This window comes from Erigeron canadensis, chromosome 8 (genome assembly GCF_010389155.1).
Source record: "Erigeron canadensis isolate Cc75 chromosome 8, C_canadensis_v1, whole genome shotgun sequence".
NCBI classification, from domain to species: Eukaryota; Viridiplantae; Streptophyta; class Magnoliopsida; order Asterales; family Asteraceae; genus Erigeron; species Erigeron canadensis.
The window spans coordinates 55677-75168 of NC_057768.1; the positions used below are offsets into that span (position 1 = coordinate 55677).

At 28.1% G+C, this 19492-nt stretch overlaps 1 protein-coding gene across 1 annotated transcript; it reads left to right on the forward strand.

The window, feature by feature from the left end:
* Positions 1 to 5341: 5341 nt before the first annotated feature.
* LOC122579844 (NAC domain-containing protein 21/22-like) lies at positions 5342 to 19376 on the forward strand. The gene is made up of 3 exons (XM_043752094.1): positions 5342 to 5655; positions 18358 to 18635; positions 18756 to 19376. Exons 1-3 carry the CDS (start codon positions 5436 to 5438, stop codon positions 19287 to 19289), a joined length of 1032 nt encoding a protein of 343 aa, XP_043608029.1. The 5' UTR covers positions 5342 to 5435; the 3' UTR covers positions 19290 to 19376.
* The last annotated feature ends 116 nt before the right edge of the window (positions 19377 to 19492 follow it).

Below are 19492 nucleotides of genomic sequence, written 5' to 3' on the forward strand. Positions count from 1 at the left end.
AATTGCTTTAGGCTCTCAAAAATTTAAGGCCTCATTTTTTGTATAATAGGTTTGGTGTTTGATCTTTGAGTTTAATATCATTATATAATTTGCATTGCATTAACAACTTTATTGATTTTGTATCAACTTCTACCCTTTTTTCCGTATTAGTTTAACAAAATAAGTGGAGATATCTTTTTTTTTTTGCGTTCTTTTACTTTAATTAGTATGCTAATGAAGTAGGCCTCTAAATTTGATCTCAATTAAGGCTACCAAAAACCTCAAGCCGACACCGTCAAGAAGATCACCCTATCATAGCTTACAACAATCTGTACGTTCACACTTTTACCACCAAGATACATGCATGTCTACCTATAACATGTACTAGCACAAAAACATATACATGTAAAGTTAACATAAGCTTAGGCTACGACATAACACATTAGCACATAATCAGTATCTTTCCATCTCTAAAGCATGCAAACACCTGACGCGCCCAATACAAGTTCCTATGAGTATTGTCCTAATCTTACTATAAATGTTTTATTATGTCCATTATACAAAGGTTTGATACAACCAAAGTGAAATCATTTCATTTCATTACTCAATGGCTAAACTCGACTTGACCCATACACTTTGAACCCACTTTCGGATGAATCAAGTAAAGGATGTTACCATTATAAAGTAGACTCTCACACATTTCCGTGGATAGCTTAAATGTCAAAAAAGGAGTTATGGTTTAAAAATTACGGTTGTTTCAACATTGGGTATTATGTTGTTCGGGGGAGAAATTACGAAGACCCTTGAAAAGTTGCGACGCAACTTTGAGAATTTTAAATGGAACCATGAAAAGTTGCAGCGAACCATTAAAAACCTATTTTCGACACAAGTTGACCATCCAAACGTGATGATCAAAGCTTCCAACTTTGACATATATGTTAGAGTATTTTATAAATGTCAATGAGTCTTCTTCTATCCTATATAGCACCGAAACGGATACGGCAAAAAGGAACGGGAACGATACGGGAACGAGGAACGGTAAAACTAAAAAATTTAGGATGCGGGTACGGCAAAGATACGGCAATAAAAAAATTAAAATATATTGATTTTATATAGAGAGTCGAGACTTAAGAGATTATGTATAATTATATATGTATAATTTTATAACATATGCTTGATGGTGACCAATGATCACGGATTAAATTTTCACTAATCAATTTTGGAATTGAAAAAGTCATATTGTGATCTCAATTGTATAATGTAGTTGGTTTGTGTTTGGGGGTATGCATAGTCGCAAGATGACAATCATTTTTAGAATAGAAAAAGCTCATTGAAACTTTAATATTAATTAGATACGGTATGGAAGCTTCACGAAAATGTTTTGGTATAGACGGAAACTTCAAGGAAACGTTTCGCACGAGTTTCGTACGAGTTTCCATTCCCATGGAGTTTCCGAAACGGGTACGCCTACCTGTTAGGAGTTTCGGTGCATCATAGCTTCTATCATCCTTTAGCACAGATGATACCTCAAGTGGTTTAGTCAATCTAGATGAGGTAATTGGTAGTAAGATTTCTTTAACCATTAGCAGGATGATACAAGCCATGGACGAACAGAAGTAGGATGGTGAACCGAAACTTAGAAGGGAATGTGGCAAATTTTGGTTAACAAGGCTCCCACAACGATGTCAACGTGTTCGAGTCATCGCCTATCCTTCAAGAAATTATATCCGTTTCGGTGTCTACATGTTAGTTTTCTTATTAATGTATAATTTTTACCATATGTTTAACTTTTAATTTACAAGTTATCCTTTTTAACTTATAGGTAAATTGTTATCTTTAAAATGCAGAGTACTATTTGAGCAATGACATATATATGGAGTATATATGCAACCTTTGTGAAAATTTATATAGATCCAATTAATGATATAAGAAAGTAGTACTAAAAAAACAAAAGACACAAGAAAACAGTCAGGATATATATCGATGATTCATAACGTGACATATACTTGTATCATTTTACATGACACAATTTTGCAGGTTGACAAATTAAGTTTTTTGTCTAGACTACGGAAGACCTTACTCTAACCGAGTTATTGGACACAAGAAACTCCAATGGAACAACAGGTTGAGAATTCAAATGCGGTTAGAAGCTGATAGATACACAGCATACTATTGGTTGATTTTGGTAGACCATCTATGGGAAAACCGCTCGCCAACCGAGGAAGGATACGTGCTGCCCAACATCGACAACTACTTAAGTGACATGACGTCACAAGGCACAAGGCACAATTCCCTCTATTGAGCAGCTTCGTCTTACTCTAAATATTTATAACGAAACATAAAATTGCTATTTGTGAACATGAAATTCGTATCTATATCTATATTATACAATGAATCATTTGATCCTTCTTATTTTATCAAAAATAAATCAACCAAACTACTCATCTACTTATTCACTAATATAAATACATACCTAATATATCTATAATATCTTTAATGAATTTATTTACATCATACATCTCTCAATCTTTAAAATAACTACACAACATCCTTTTATATCAAATACTTTTACATTAACTAGTCACATGTCCGCGAGACGCGGTGGTGTTATGGTCGAGGCAGTAGCAACGACGGTGGTGGTGGTGGTGGTGGTGGTGGTGGTGGTGGTGGTGTAGTTATTTTAAGGGTTGAGAGATGTATGTTGTAAATAATTTTATTAAAGATATTATAGGTATATTAGGTAAAAGATATTCAAATTAATTAATAATGGAAATGGATAGTTTGGGTAGATAAAGTTCTTTTATGAGAAAAAAAATAGGAGTCAAATGCTTTATATAAGGTAGTATAGATAGACAGATAATCACACCACTACTGTCACCGTCGTCGCCACCACCGCCACCATCATACCGTTACATCGTGCGAGCATGTAACTAGTTATTAACAAACCATCCGAAGATATCAACTTTTTTAATATTTTTTTTTTTACAATTAATAATGTATCTTTAATTAATAGATGATATGTAGCATAAACTGTTTTTACAATTAATAATGTATCTTTAACTAACTAGCACGTTACCCGCGCAATGCGGCGGTGGTCGTGACAATGCCGTTGTAGTGGGGGGCCGAGTGTTGGTGGTGGAGACGGCGTCGAGTGGTGTGGATAATTGATGTAAATGGTTAATGAAAATATATTAAAGAATAAAGGATTGGTAGTGTAAATTAATCATTAATGTTATGGGGTAGTGTATGTTGAAATATTTTAAGGGGTGCTAAGTGAAAATATTACATATTTTGACTATTTCTTTTATAATATAGTATAGATAGATCATATATATAGCATAAAATAAAGGTGTGAAGTTTGAAACCTTAAGCATGTACTGTAGTTAGTCGATATAAACCAATAGTAATCTAGCATCCGATTCTTGTATTTAGATTTTTAATATCTACCAATAAACTAAAACAAGAGTGAGACATCTTTTGATCGACACGTGGCGTGTTTCTTAAGCGATACGTGTCAGTTTAAATCTTTATTTATATATTTTTTAGATTTTAGATTCCATATACAATTAAAACTTTTATTTATTTAATTGATATATAAATATAGACTCCTAATATAATTATGACTCTCATATTAAAAGTTATATTTATTCATTATTACCATAAGAAAAGATTTCCATCATCAATCTTATTTTTTACAATAAATTTGATAATTTAATATATCTATTGTATATTAAAAATTATATTTATTCATTATTATCATAAATATAGATTTCTATCACCAATCTTATTTTTTGACAATAAATTTAATAATTTAATATATCTATTGTATTAAACTAAAACAGGATTGAGAAAATTTTAAAATGACATGTGACGTAATCCTTGATTGACACGTGTCCTTTAAATTAATTTATTTATATTATAATTTTTTTTAATAGTATATATTCAATTTTCTTATTATACTTATAATTAAACTCTAACTGTTAACTTAAAGATACAAAACAAATTATAACCATATTTGATTGATCGTTTTCTCATTAATAAAATTATAACTTTTTCTTTCTTAATTCTTCATCTCATAACAATTATATTACTTATAATAAGTTATTAGCATGAATACTTCAAAATTTGAAGTTTACGATCCGAAATTGAAAGGTTATTTACCGTCATCCACTATGCTTACAAGCTCTAATTTTGATGTGATTGTAAAAATTTAATGTAAATCCAAAACTTTAATTAAACGTATATTATATTTATCAATACCGTTTATTATAACTTATTTTCGATCATCGGTTTACTTTAACCACAATTTATTTCGTACTCACGAATCATGTATGAGCCTATGAGGCATATTCATATTTCTTTATGGTACAATCCATATAACTACCGTATATCATATGGGTATTAAGACTAATACAAAGATAAATAAAGATGTAGCTAGCCTTTCCAATGAAATGTGTATCTAAAGTTAAGAAGTTGTGATGAGACGTGTTGGATGTGAATTGAAGTTGGTGACCAATTAATCCTGGCTTGGCTTGAGTTGGTTGGACATATATAGGAGGGAATTCCTTAGGATTATCTCAATTTGACTAGTTAAATTGGGATAATCTTAATCATTGGATGATAATTAAGAGTCAAAACTTAAAATTTATCTTTAAATCTTAACTTTTGATTTTTATCTAAGGGTTAAAATCTTCCTAACTTGACTAATTAAGTTGTGAAAACTTTAAGGAATCCTACATATATAGAAGGATCACTGGTTCATCTTCCTAACGTAATTACCTCTTTAATTAATTTGACGTTATTACCCTTTTTCATTCTTATATATATATATATATATATATTTATATACACGAGCATGATACCCGCGCAATGCGTCGGCAGTAGCGAGGAGGCGGTCTGTTTTATTAGAGATTTTGGGTAGTTACGGAAAGAAAAAAAAAGTCCAAGGGCAATTTGGAGTTTTCAAAGGCAAAATTTTCTAAATTAAAAAAAGGCCCATTTGTGTTATTAGGTAGTATAGATATATTAATTTAATTTAATTACTCATTATTTTTCAGTCAACCAGACTTGTGAATATTATATGGGTTTTGTTAGTGACAGCCCTTAGGGTTGTCAGTAAAAACTAATTGGGTGCATTAAAATTTGTACCTTACTGTTAAAAAAATCAGGGGGCGGTTTTTAATATATAATGTACAAGTTTTTAAGCATGTAATATGTTGTTAGTGACAGCCCTTAGGGGTGTCATTATCATTTTCCGTATTATATATAGGCATATATATATATATATATATATATATATTTTTGATATATAAAAACGGGTTAATTGGTGGTCGATTTGGAGTGCTTCCTCCATATATATATATATAGCCTCGCTCCGTACTCATTATATATATAGCTAAACACATATATATAATATATATTACTGATTGATCGAGATATCATCATCGTCTGGCGGCATGAGCAATCTGAGTTTGGTAGAGGCAAGGTTACCCCCTGGGTTCAGATTCCATCCCACAGATGAAGAGCTGATATGTGATTACTTATTCAACAAGCAGCAGCAGCATCTCCTTGTTAATAATAATAATAATAATAATAATAATAATAATAATAATTCCTCTCATCGGCATCTTCTCCTTGAAATTGATCTCAACAAGTGTGAGCCATGGGACCTTCCTGGTAAGTACCTACCTGTAGTGTAATAATCAATAAGCTATAATTGTGAAGATTTTCGAGTTTAACTAAAAAACTTAATTAATGAGGCTCCTCGATCATTTTGATAAAGCTGTAATTAACTCAGTTGCCCGTTGTGCGGAGCTTGGATGTCTTCAATTGGGTAGATTTCTTTGGGAGAGGATTCCTTACAGGGGTAGTCATGTTAGACAATTCTTAACTCTTGGATTAAAATCAAGGGTAAAAATTCAAAAATTAACTTTGAATCTTGACCCTTAATTTTCATTCAAGGGCCAAAATGTTTCCAACTTAATCTATCAAGTTGAAAACAACTTGAGGGAATCTTTCCCGATTTCTTTAGTTTGGGTATAGAGCTTCATGTTTTTAGTATTATAATGGGTATAGAATCTAAATATTGGTATCTAATGCTGTATGTATGCTAAATTTGGATCTTCAGTCAAGCCATTAACTACGTTCAACAAAATTCATAACAGAAATAATATAATAAAAATGATGCTATGGATATATTGTCTTTAAATAAAGCTTTATGTATGTGGATTAAAAACTTTCGTTTATAAATATCTACCAACATACTAAAACAGGATTGATGTATTATTTGATTGACACATAAAATACTCTTGAACGCCACATGTCATCTTGGTCCCACCAAATTTAAATTTATCTCCACTAAAAAAATTTTAATTAATTATTTATAAAATTAAATAATATGTATTTGATATTTGCTTATATTCTAATAACTTATCCTTGGTAATTGTTTTAGTTATTTTTGTAACGATGAAATAAAAAGTCGACACCGTAATTGTGTTGTAACATAACATGGTTACATACTTCCAACTCAATATATATTTCGTAATTTCCTAACTTTAATATATAGTTTATGCATTTCTTTTCAATACATAGTATATTATTTCTTATCATTAATATCTATTTACCAATAAACTAAAATAAGATTGAGATGTTTTTAAAATACATGCGACGTAATATTTAATCGACACATGTCATTTTAATTTATTTAGTTTATTAAATTAGCTTTTTTAATTGTATATAATCAAGAATTCAAAAAATTGAGTTTACGATCCGAAATCACAAGGCTATTTGTTGTCATCCTCTATTCTTACAAGTTCAGATTTTGATGTAACTTAAAGATTTAAGGTAAATCCAAAACTTTAAGTAAACATATATTATATTTATCAATACTGTTTATTATAAATTAAGTTTCGATAATTGGTTTACTTTATTTAGGGTAATGAGGGGAACCCTTCCCCGGTACTACAACTGGATACCCATCGACCCACCCCGTATGAGCCATATGATGCCGGTAAAATACCTCCATCCTAATCCCCACATGATCTGGGTACCCCGAAGGATCGAACCCGCGTATTTAAACTTCACATGTGGGTCTAGGCTTCACTGGTAACGGGTATCTTAAAGAAATTATTTTTTGTCTCCAGTGGGGATCGAACCTAAGACCTTAAGGTCACCAAGTGCTTACCTTAACACTAGGCTAATTCCTTGTTGGTGGTTTACTTTATTTAACCACAATTTATTTCAAACTTTACAAATCATGTATGATGCATATTCAAAATTATTTATAATACGATATATATGTATAGGTACCCTACATCCTATAAGTATTAGGACTAGTGTATATATAAACTAGGTATTTTATCTGTACGATGTGCAGATTGTTATAATTATTGTTAAAAGATTGAAAAATAAAAGCTTAGATAGATATGATAATGTTTTGTTGTTTTCATTTTTATATCATCATTTTATACATAACTATTTGGTAAGATTGAAGAAATTTTTATCATGGAACGACAATCACAAAAGTGATCAATAACTCTTTTTAAAGGTAATGTTATGTAAGTATAAAACTCACCTTCTTTGTTGGCTTTTTGAACGGATTGATATTAATTACCAGATAGTATAACCTGTACAAACTAAAATAAATAACATGGGAATCATTGACAGTAAATAAATATATTCTTCGACATCGCTATGTTATTTTGTGGTCAATTAGCAATTTACTTGTATTTGCGTGTTATTCATAAAAAATATAGAAATTATTAGTATATTTTTTGAAAGGTAATGATTATTATTAGTATATAGGTAGTAATAATTAAATTGGAAATGATATTGTTTTTTCATTTTTCATCTATAACATACGGGATTTATATATAAGATTTGATATTTTTTTTTACATTTTTAATATTTTATATAATGTTTTTACTTAATTAGGTTCAATACATAAAATTTGATAATTTTGATAGAAGATTTTTTTTTTGTTTCTTTCTATTTCTATAAATATAGATAAAATATCGTTAAAAAATTATGATAATGTCACATTGGACAAATTTTATTTGGCAATTTTTTAATATAGAGTTGAATTTGAAGAGTATTTTAAAAAGTTCGGTTAATTACTGTTTTATTAGATATAGATAGATATATCAATTGATATATATATATATATATATTCTACGTGTTATTTTGTCACTCACACACATACGGATAAAGATGGATCCTATTAATATGTTCATCCATACTACAACTACATATATGTTTCTTTCACTCACTTTATCATAAATCGACGTTTATCTTAATTTGTCTTCACTTAGAAAAAGAAAATAAAATAATCAACTTTGCAATCAAAATCACGTAACTTAAAGGTTAGGATCCTAAGATTTTTTTTTTAAGTGGTAATAAGTTAAAATCTCGTTGAGTATATATAATATTGAATAGTTAAAGAAAAGTTTAAGAATTGTCACGAAATATTCCGAGTATTAAATTTATATATCTAAGTTACAGACTACTCTTCTAGAGTAAATTGAATAGAAAAAAAAAATCTCATTTTTAGTTTTATTACTAGTCTTAATATCCATTTGATATATGATATCCATATAAATTGTATCATAAAAAAATTGGAATATATCTCATACATGATTCGTGAGTATGAAATAAATTGTGTTTAAGGTAAACGAATGATTGAAACTAAATTATAATAACAGGTAATGATAAATATTAAAATTAAAAAAAAAAAAAAAAAACTGACTCATTTTTATTTTATGAAATTAACCATTTTTTCTCCTAAAAATATCCTTAATATTCAGACTTCCCAACTTATACAGTTTTTATTTTCAATAATCACAACATCGAACACATTCTAGTAAATAAAGATAATGATATACGATAATATATTGAACTAAATGAGTGCAGTGCGCAATTAACAAGTAATGTATATATATATATATAGAGAGAGAGAGTTAGGTTATTACGAGAACTAAAAATTTGTTGAAAACTGCGAGAACTATTTTAAACCATTAGATGAGACTAATCAATGGTTAGTAAATAATATGCATTTGAATATTCCACATAAATATATACAAACTGTAAAAGGGTAAAGAAGGAATAATAAAATAACTAATTAAGAAAAACGCAACTTGCAAAACAAATCCCCAATAAACTCGGCACCCACGTTCGATAATTCAAATAGTCATTTGATTACAAAATTATTTAATAATTCGTGAGATTAAAACTCTTATCCATCGAGATACATATATTTTTTTTTAAAAAAAACACTAACAAAACTTTATGAACTCAATAATATTTGTTAATAATAATAATAATAATAATAATATAATAAGTAATAACATAGAATTATGAATCTATTGTCATATTTAACTTGTAAACACATAAATCATAAAAATATTTTTTTAGAACATAATTTTTTTTTCGAAAATATAAACCTTTTAGTTGGTACACATGTGAATAAACATGTTCATAAATGTATAAGTAGATATTTTTTTAACAAAGTTTAATAGTGTACGTATTTTAAAAAAATCATTTATGAATTGCGTTAACATATGGACAACTTTTATTAACACATGTGTATGATGATGTTCACATGTGTACAACTTTTATTTACACATGTGTGATGATGTTCACATGTAAACAACTTTTATTTACACATGTGTATAATGATATTTACATCTAAAAATCGTTATAAAATAAGGGTTCATATTTGAATGGAATGTAATTACACAATCTAATAAATTATTAATGTGATTTATGTTTTAAACTTTATATTATAAAACTGTTATGATTTTATTAAACGGTTGAGAGACTGCTTGATCTATTAAAATTATTATTAAGGGGACATAAAGTGTCAACATCAAAATCTATTTTTAACAATTTATATATTAGTAGTACAATATTAGGAAACCATTTAAAAAAGAACACGTAAATATTGTTTTTGTTACCATTAATATTGCATTTTAATCAAATGAATCTTGTAAAATTTACTTTGCTAGGTTAAAAAAAAAAGAAGTTTACAAATATGCTGAATAAAACATACGTTGAAGAAAATTGAATAATCTTGTAATCATAGAAAAAAATGGGTGAAACATAATTTTATGAAGATATTTAAGGGATTTAATTAATTAAATTAGTATTTATTTTCATATGATTATTGAAGTACAAAATTACCCTTGTATAAAAAGGTTCTCACAGTTCTCGACATTTCTTTGGTTCTCATTTTATCTTTTTACTATATATATATATCTATATCTATATATCTAATAAAACAATAGTTATCCTAGCATTTTAAAGTCATCCAACTCAACTTAAAGCTATCTTTAGATTTTGCCACATAAGATATATTCTATGTGTCATTTTTATACATTTTTCCCATTTTTTGTTACAATATCAATAAAATAAAATCACAACATATTATGAATAAAATAATCAGTTTTTAATTTGTTTTCAAATAAATAATTGCTAGCACCTTTTTTTCAATATATAAGTTTGTTAATTACTAACATATAAAAGCATATATATCAATATATGTTTTATATTAAATCAATATAACAAGATTATTTCACAAAATTGTTGTTGCTAATTGTTTAAATGTATTCTAATATTTTGTTTGTCCACTCATTTATGCAGTGGATTTGACTATTCAGAAAATTTTGAATATTTGATTTTTAAATATTTTTAATTATTTTATATAATTTTTTTTATCTAAACGTTGCTTATTAGATATTTTATTGATTCAATACTAAAAGTTTTGAAAATACAATTCAAGAGCCGCACATCGTACGGAGTAAAAATCCTTGTATATATATATATATATGGTGATCATCTAATAAGAACAAATTAGAAATAAGAACACTTTTAGGCCTTAGGATATTATGATCAATGGTTGAGATTAATTGAATGGAATTTTATTTAAAATAAAAATAAAAAGGGCATTAGTAGAAAATAGAAATTTACATTTAATAAAGGGGAGAAAAAAACAACAACAACAACAGGACCCAATCCCTGCGCGGGGTATGGGGGAGGTAAGCTTTAGACAGTCTTATCTCTACACAAAGGTAGAGAGACTGCTTCCATAGGGACCTCCGGCCACAAAGGAGTGCAAGACGGAAAATGAGAAATGTTTAGAAAAACATACCTGTCTGCCGAGAATTTGAAAAACAAAAATACCTATCCACTAGGTCCAGTTACTATGTAATTCGAACAAGTAATGGGAAACAACCAAGACAAACATACATATAAATAAAGGAGAGAAAAAAAGAAAATACTAAATAACTATCATGTGAAACCGTCATGCATGTTGCGTAAGATAGTTCTTTCCTTACCTTTTATTTGCATTTAATTAATTATCAATTTGTTTTTATTTCTTATGCAATGATTGTTGTACTTTGTTTTATGAATAGATGCATGATGCTTTGAATTGTACAACCATTATTAAGTGCATCCGTCCTTTATATATATAAAGTATTTTGTGCATCCATGATTCCTTATATAAAAAATTGTGTATATAAAATTGCTAACCTTAAAAAATTTATCAACATATATAATTTGTTGCATCCACCATATGTAAAATCAATTATGCATTCATTATCTATTTTATTAATTTGATGCATCCATTATTTGTCATACAAATATTTGAGGTAAAATTTGATGATCCATATGTAAATATTAATGCATCCACCTTTATGTGTTTATGTAAAACTTGATGCATGCATCCATCATTTATAATCTATGCATTCATAAATTTATCCTATCAAAATAAGCAATACTAGTCTCAAATTAAAGGTAATTAAAAACTAGATTTTTTGATACATTGAGATGGAAGTTTTTTTCACGTACAAGGAGTTATAGGTGGTTACATATTCAAGTTAATAGAAAATAATATTTTTTTTAAAATAAATCAACCCCATGTTAAAATTCCTAATTTACCCCCTGTTCTCTTCTTATTTTAAGTATGTTCTCACTGGATAGTTACCCTATATATATATATATATATATATATCTATTAAAAGAATAGTTAAACAAGCCTTTTAAAACATTCTTCAAACTAAAAGAAATTCTAAAAAATTACCACGTAGGATTTATCCCATGTGGCATCTCCATATTTTTTTAACAATATTTTATAGCCTATTTTATATTTATAGAAAGTTTTAGATTAAAAAAAGAAAAAATCTTCCATCAAAATGATCAAATCTTATGTATATATAATCACAATTACAGCTTTATAATTCAATATTAAATATTATATTAATGCTACAGACTACAGTTCTTTATTATATTATTATTAATATCAAACTAATATGTTGAGTTTTAATGATTTTTTTACGAATTTTTGTAAGGACTTAGGTTGAGTGTATGTGATTATAAGATATGTTCATGAATAAGTTTGAAAAGAAACGATTCATATCATATTATTGATAATTTTAATTATGTGATTAAATTTTAATACATGTTTATCTTTAATCTTATAGCTACAAAATAAATAACATTAATCAAAACTTTGATAAATGATTGTTTTAAATAGCCTCACATTACAAAATTAATAACATTAGTCAAAAAAAAAATTTATTTTTATTTTTTATTTCAGAACGATAGTCAAAACTTTATTAAATAATTATTTTAAATAGCCGCACATCGTGCGAGTAAAAAACCTAGTATATATATATATATATCAATAAACTAAAACAACATTGAGTTATTATTTGATCGATATGTGACGTATTATTTGAGCGACAAGTGTCCAATTTAATATTCTTCATTAATTTAAATTAAAGTTCCTAATTAGTTTCTAGTTATACCTTATATAGTTATCAAATTAAGTATATATTATATTGTATTATCTACTTACCATATATTATATCAAATTAATCCAATTCGAAATAAAAACATTCCGTTCGAAATATCTTTTGTAGTTATCTCTGCTCCCTTATAAAAAAAATGGCACTTTTTTATTTTTGGTAATTTCTGTCTTTAAATTAACAGAATTGTCCTTGGACATTTATTTTAATAATTAACATTTTAAGTCCTTATCTTTTTAAATATTCCACTATCAGCTTTACATCAACCTACACCATTTGAGACTTGACACCACCACCAGAAATAATGCTGTCACCGACAATACTAGACTGTCGTGCCCATTACCGTCGCCGCATTGCGCAGGTACCATGTTTGTGTTATAAAAATAAAGTTCAATTCTTCCATTGTAGTTACCTTGATTATTAGTTTATATTAGATGGATACCCGCACGATGCGGCTACTGTATACTGTGGCAGTTGACGGAAGTGACAGCGGTTGATGGTAGTAATTTCCATATTAGTGTTAACAAAATTACGGGTTTCAAAAAAGGAACAGTGGTTGGAGCGTGCCTGATTTTAGGGTGGAGAGGGTATTATGAGAATAGAAAATTTTCAAGGGCAAATAAGGTATTTCAAAGACAGAAATATTTAATAGGGGGAGATTTATTTTATTAGGTAGTATAAATATTCGTAGATTATTATAAATAAAATAATCAAACTTTCTTATTTGTAGTACCTTATGTTTATGACATGCTATTAGTATTGATAAATATTATAGTAACATATATAATGTCAATCTACCAATAAATTAAAATAAGAATGAGATCTTCTTAAAACGACACGTGATGTAATTTTTGATCGACACATGTCTTTTCAATTTATTTACTTTATTAAATAAGCTTTTTGGATTGTATATAGATTTAATTTTCTTATTAGACTTAGAATTAAACTATAACTATTATCTTATAGATAGAAAACACATTATAATCTTATTTGATTGATCGTTTTTACTAATAAAATTGTATTTTTTTTCTTTTGTAATTCTTCAACTCCTATTACTTATATTACTTATAATAAGTTATTAACATGAATACTTAATTTGAGTTTACAATTCGAAATCACAAGGTTTAGCAGTCATCCACTATGCTTACAAGTTCCGATTTTGATGTTATTGTAAAAACTTAAGGTAAATCCAAAACATTAACTAAACATATACTATATTTATCATCTCTAAATATATATAAAAAAGAAACCTTACTTCATATAGAAGTATGAACCTTTAGATGAAGTTCAACATTTAATTAGAGTCATTAGATCAAATGATGATGTCACATACCTTATTTAACTTTTTTAGATTTAATTTTATTTTAATAAATTTAATTATCTCCTTATTTAAGTTTGTAGACATTAATAGTTAATGTTTTTAATGATATAATTATGAAAACTAATATTTTTATATTTTACATCATTTGTTATCTTTAAAACTAATTTTTAAATATTTTACAATAAAATTTTCTTTTTTAATGTAATACGTTTTTATTAAGTTATATTTTTGTATACAATTTTTATCATATAACGAATAAAATTTAGCTATAAGAAGTTTTTTTTATAGGATTTTTATCATATAATATTTTTATTATTTCGATGTTTTGAAGAACAAACCGAATGTCAAACGGGCCTTCTTTAAATAACTAAAAAATAAATATAGAGTCTATAGCACAATATCACAGTTATATGTCAAAAAAATAATTGTATGAAAATTGCAATAATATTATGCATAATTTTAACTTAGATTACACAACATACAATATATAGATTGATAATTAAATTGCTTATTAATTTTAGTCTATAACTAAATTATTTAAGCAGAAAATGTTAAAGCACAAGTACAATGACAATGCAGACAAATCCGGATGAATGAAAGACATCCAAAGAGACGAAAACCTCTACTTAGCGAGAACTCTAATAGATGATGTATCTATTTTTCAATTGTCTGGTTTATGTTAACTAGAATCTTAACGACCACAACTTTAACTTCATGTTTGTTACATGGTTAAATATTTGTCAACTTATGATATTACGAGTATAGAAATTTAACATGTCATTAGTTATAATTGCAATAATATTATGCATAATTTTATCTTAGATTAACACAACATGCGATATATAGATTGATAATGAAATTGCTTAGTAATTCTAGTGTATAACTAAATTAATTGACCAAAAAACGTTAAAGCACAAGTAAAATGACAATGCAGCCATATTTGGATGAATGAAAGACAGGGGGAGTTTATGTAAATGAAAAATTCAGGGGGAGTTTATGTAAAATTCAGGGGGGTTATATATGTTTATTAAATTCAAAGGTTTAATATGTAACTTTTTTTAATGTGGCAGTACTTAAGCTTAGGTAAAGTCTGCAGTACGGATCATTTTCTCTATTATTATTAGATTTGGGCATTTTAGCCGGATACGTAAATGAAAAAAAAGAAAAAAAACACCCGTAATTATCATTCACAAATCACAACCCACGTGCTTGGCCCAGATACTTTTTCATTTTACATTCATGATTGCTCAATTTATATTTTTTTTCTATTTCTTTAAAAATGAATTTACTAGATTTGTGTTACGCATATATTAAATTGATAAAATTAATCTCCTTTAAATTTTTTTGAAGTCAATACCTCTTATCTAATATAAAAAAACCTTAATTCATAATTAGAGAAGTAAGATCCTTTATATGAAGTTCAACTTTTATTTAGAGCCATAAGATCAAATGATGATATCTAACTTCTTTTAGATTTAATTTATTTTAATAAATTTAAATTGTTATTATTTCTTTATCTAAGGTTGTAGACACTAGTATTTAATGTTTTTAATGATATAACTATGAAAACTAATATTTTTATATTTTACATCATTTTTTTATCTTTAAAATTAATTTTTGATGTTTTTACAATAAAATTTTCTGTTTTAATGTAATACATTTTTATTATAGAATTTATAATAAATTATCACAATTATATATCATAAACATAATTGTATGAAAATAAAAATTTAATAATGTTTGCTCACCAATTTCAAGGGTACCGCCTCCGTTAAAAAAAAGGGGTGTTTTTTTTCTAAAACCCTTATTTATTTTTTATTTTGCCTTTTTCAGGTCAGCGAACTTTTTTGTTTCCTAACAGGTCATTAAAAGTTGTCAAATTATCTCATCTAGATAATCAAACTTTTAATTTTCTATTATGTCACTAAAAGATGTTATTTGCCATCTTTTAATATTTATATAGTAAGTAAACTGGTTTGAAAAAATATAATAATGGATCCTTGATGACCAATGCAAAAACTCATTACTTGATGGTTAGTAAGTAATAGGGACCTGTAGGGTTCTAGTTCGGGTCTCGGATGAGGACTTTTAATGCAAAAACTCATTAAAATGTGAGGGTGATGTTATTATACTCAAGTTTAATGAATTATTGTTTTCTTAGTTTTATAATTCTTAATAATAATTCGCCACAATAATATTAATTATAATTTTATGAAAAAGTGAATGTGTGGGTGTTATGAACCTAAGATTAGGTATACAATCTCTCACATATTAATGTATAGATAATCAAGATCATAGTTCTTTTTGGTGTTTTTTTTATTGTTCTCTTTGTAGTGGTCGTCTTTGTTACCGTGTGATTCAAGTTATTACATGCTATATAAAAAAAAAGTTATTAAGGGATATCAAAACACATAGAAGTGTGTAACCTCCCAACAACTTTATTATATAAAAAAGTAAGATGGTTGAAACTGTTTACTAGTGTATACAAAACATTTAATGTATAATGTATCCCCTTTTGGCTTTTAAAATGTTAACCACTATGACTTTTAGTTGTTTTTCTTACATAACGAGTCACCGCAAAAACATTGTCTTAATTTAAGTTAAAATTATGTTTCTATATAATCTATGTTTACTTCTCTGATGGTGGACGGAGTATGTAAGAGAGTAAGGTGGTGACCGACCGGTGATCAGGTGAAACAACGCCACACCCTGTAGGTACCTATATATGGGGTGGGTAGCAAGGTGGTGATGGTGGTGCCGGGTTTTTTCCTCACCCTCTCTTCTTTTAAGTGGGGAGAGATGGAGAGAGAAGGATGAAACATTCCTTATTTGTGAGGAGGAGATGAGAAGGGATGAAAAAAGTGAGGACGAGTGGAGAAGGGATGAAACATTCCTTTTTTGAGTTTTGTTGAGTTATTTGTTAGAGATTTGTGATAACTCGTGCAACGCACGAACCAAAAACCTAGAAAGTATATATCAACATATGAAATAAAACTTACATAAAATTTCCGACAATAAGTATATTAGTAACTATGTGCGTGGCCTTGATTTACGTTTTGAAATGTTTGCATTGTTTAAGATATTTGTGTTGAACTTCCAACTACCTAATTAATGAATAAGTTTGTTTCAAATATATATTTATTTAAGAAATACTACAAACGCTTCTTTAACTTTATAGTATCAAATACATATAATGAAATTTTTCGATATATTAGTTGAAAACACCAAACAATTAATGTATAAAAACCAAATTATGATATATAATGGTACGCGATATGACAATAGAAAAGTTGCAATATATTATTTGGAAACTCAAAAGGAAAAAAAGTGTACAAAAAAACAATTGATAACCCGTAATAGAATATGCGAACGGGATGAGATGTGGTAAAATCTAGTTAATGGTACGGAGTGTTATGGACGAATAGTAACCCGTCTCCCCTCAAAAGAGAAAATGTGCAAAACCAAATTAGGATACATAATAGTACATGATACGATCATAAAAAAGTTCAATATATTTTTTAGAAATCTAAAAGGAAAAAAGTATAAAAAACCAAAAACATGATTTTCTAAAACCGTCTATATATCACATGAAGAATGAAGAAAGCTAAAAAAGTTAATAATTTTTGTTTTTTATATGGGATGCACAACGAAACTGAGGATACACTATTTTTCTTATAGGTGGATGAAAAAAACCATTTGTCTAAAAACCAATAAAATGGAATCAGACATGCTACCACAATAAAAAAAATACGGTATATTATTAATACCATGAACGTGTAACTTCTTTACAATCTAAAAAACTGCCCTTAATTATTTTTAATTAAGGGCATGCATTTTTCTTTTTTATTATTTATTATTATTTTTTTTGAAAGGTGAATTTCGCTTGAGAACTTCGTATCGCGATTCGCCAACAGGAGGTCTAACATACGTTGTATTAACCGGGTCCGCGTTAGAGAGCTCCCTCAAAGTAGAAATGCCTATTTCAAATACCCGATTGGGGGAAAACCCCCTACTAATCCGCCTGAAGGCACGACGATTAATAGGAAGTACTAAGAAAAATGCATATTGACCCTTAATTTTATTAAATATTACAAAAAATACCCTTTATCATCTTAGCTTTTAATTTATTTCATCCAATGGCCATAAACTATTCTCATTGTTATCATTTTGAGCATGTTCTTATCGGAAAGCTACCCTATATATAGTATATATATTATATATAATATAATATATAATTATTATATATTTTTGTAGAAACGGCTTGCGTGGGGGGTAAGGAATGGTACTTTTATAGCCAACGAGACAAAAAATATGCAACAGGACTAAGAACGAACAGGGCGACGGTGTCTGGGTACTGGAAGGCAACCGGAAAAGACAGATCGATATTAAGAAAGAGTAAGGGGGGCGTTGTTGTTGTTGTGGGGATGAGGAAGACTCTCGTGTTCTACCTTGGAAGAGCTCCTAAAGGAAAGAAAACGGATTGGGTGATGCATGAATTCAGGCTCCAACCTCCTCCTCCTCCTCATCATCATGTAAAATTAAGCTAGCTAGATATTTTCTTTTTTTAATTTTTTGTTAAAAAAAACAAAAAAATTAAAGCCTGATCGATCATTTGTATATATCTTTTAATCAAAACAATTATACGCGCGCAGGTTGACGATTGGGTGCTTTGTAGAGTGTTTTGCAAAACTAGAGAAATAGTTGATGATGATGATTATTTTGGGGAAATGCAAACAGTTCGTACGAGTAAGAAGAAGAAGAAGAAGGTGGTGAGACATGAATTAGCATTAAGCAGCTGTTGCTCATTTCTCCCACAGCTAACATTATTTGATAACGATAATTATAACCAGCAGCTGCAAGTGCCCTGCTTCTCCACCATTTTGTCTAATCCCAAATTTGCAGATGATTCCCTCATAATTAATCCCCATTACCTATTTACAACAACCACTCCTACATATCATCAACCAATAATTATACCACCAGCAAACCGCCATTCATCGTCATCATCCTCGTCACAATATTGTTGTGAGAACAAAGAGCAGGCTGCCGTTAAATCTAGCTTTCATAACTCACTCTGCCATTTGCAAGAGTCAACCACGACATCGTTGACTAGTTTTGGTGAAGGCATTTCTGATCAAAGTTTTTTGTCTGATGCAGCTTTACCCGTTACCATGTGGTACCCTTAGTTAAAATTGTAGAGTAATTACTACTCGTATTATTGTACATACATATACATATACTAAAATACATACATATATACATACATATGGAAATTAATGTGAATATTGTACGTACATACATACGTACTATAGATTATCTACCCATATATAAACAATATAAACAAACGTTTTATAATCATCCTTAAATGTAAAAGCCATTAGATACATTT

Bases quoted from the DNA above. Each gene is read 5' to 3' on its own strand.
- LOC122579844 (XM_043752094.1), top strand. From the start codon at position 5,436: ATGAGCAATCTGAGTTTGGTAGAGGCAAGGTTACCCCCTGGGTTCAGA. The intron at 5,656-18,357 runs GTAAGTACCTAC...ATATTTTTGTAG, and splicing joins TGAGCCATGGGACCTTCCTG to AAACGGCTTGCGTGGGGGGT. The intron at 18,636-18,755 runs GTAAAATTAAGC...ATACGCGCGCAG, and splicing joins CTCCTCCTCCTCATCATCAT to GTTGACGATTGGGTGCTTTG.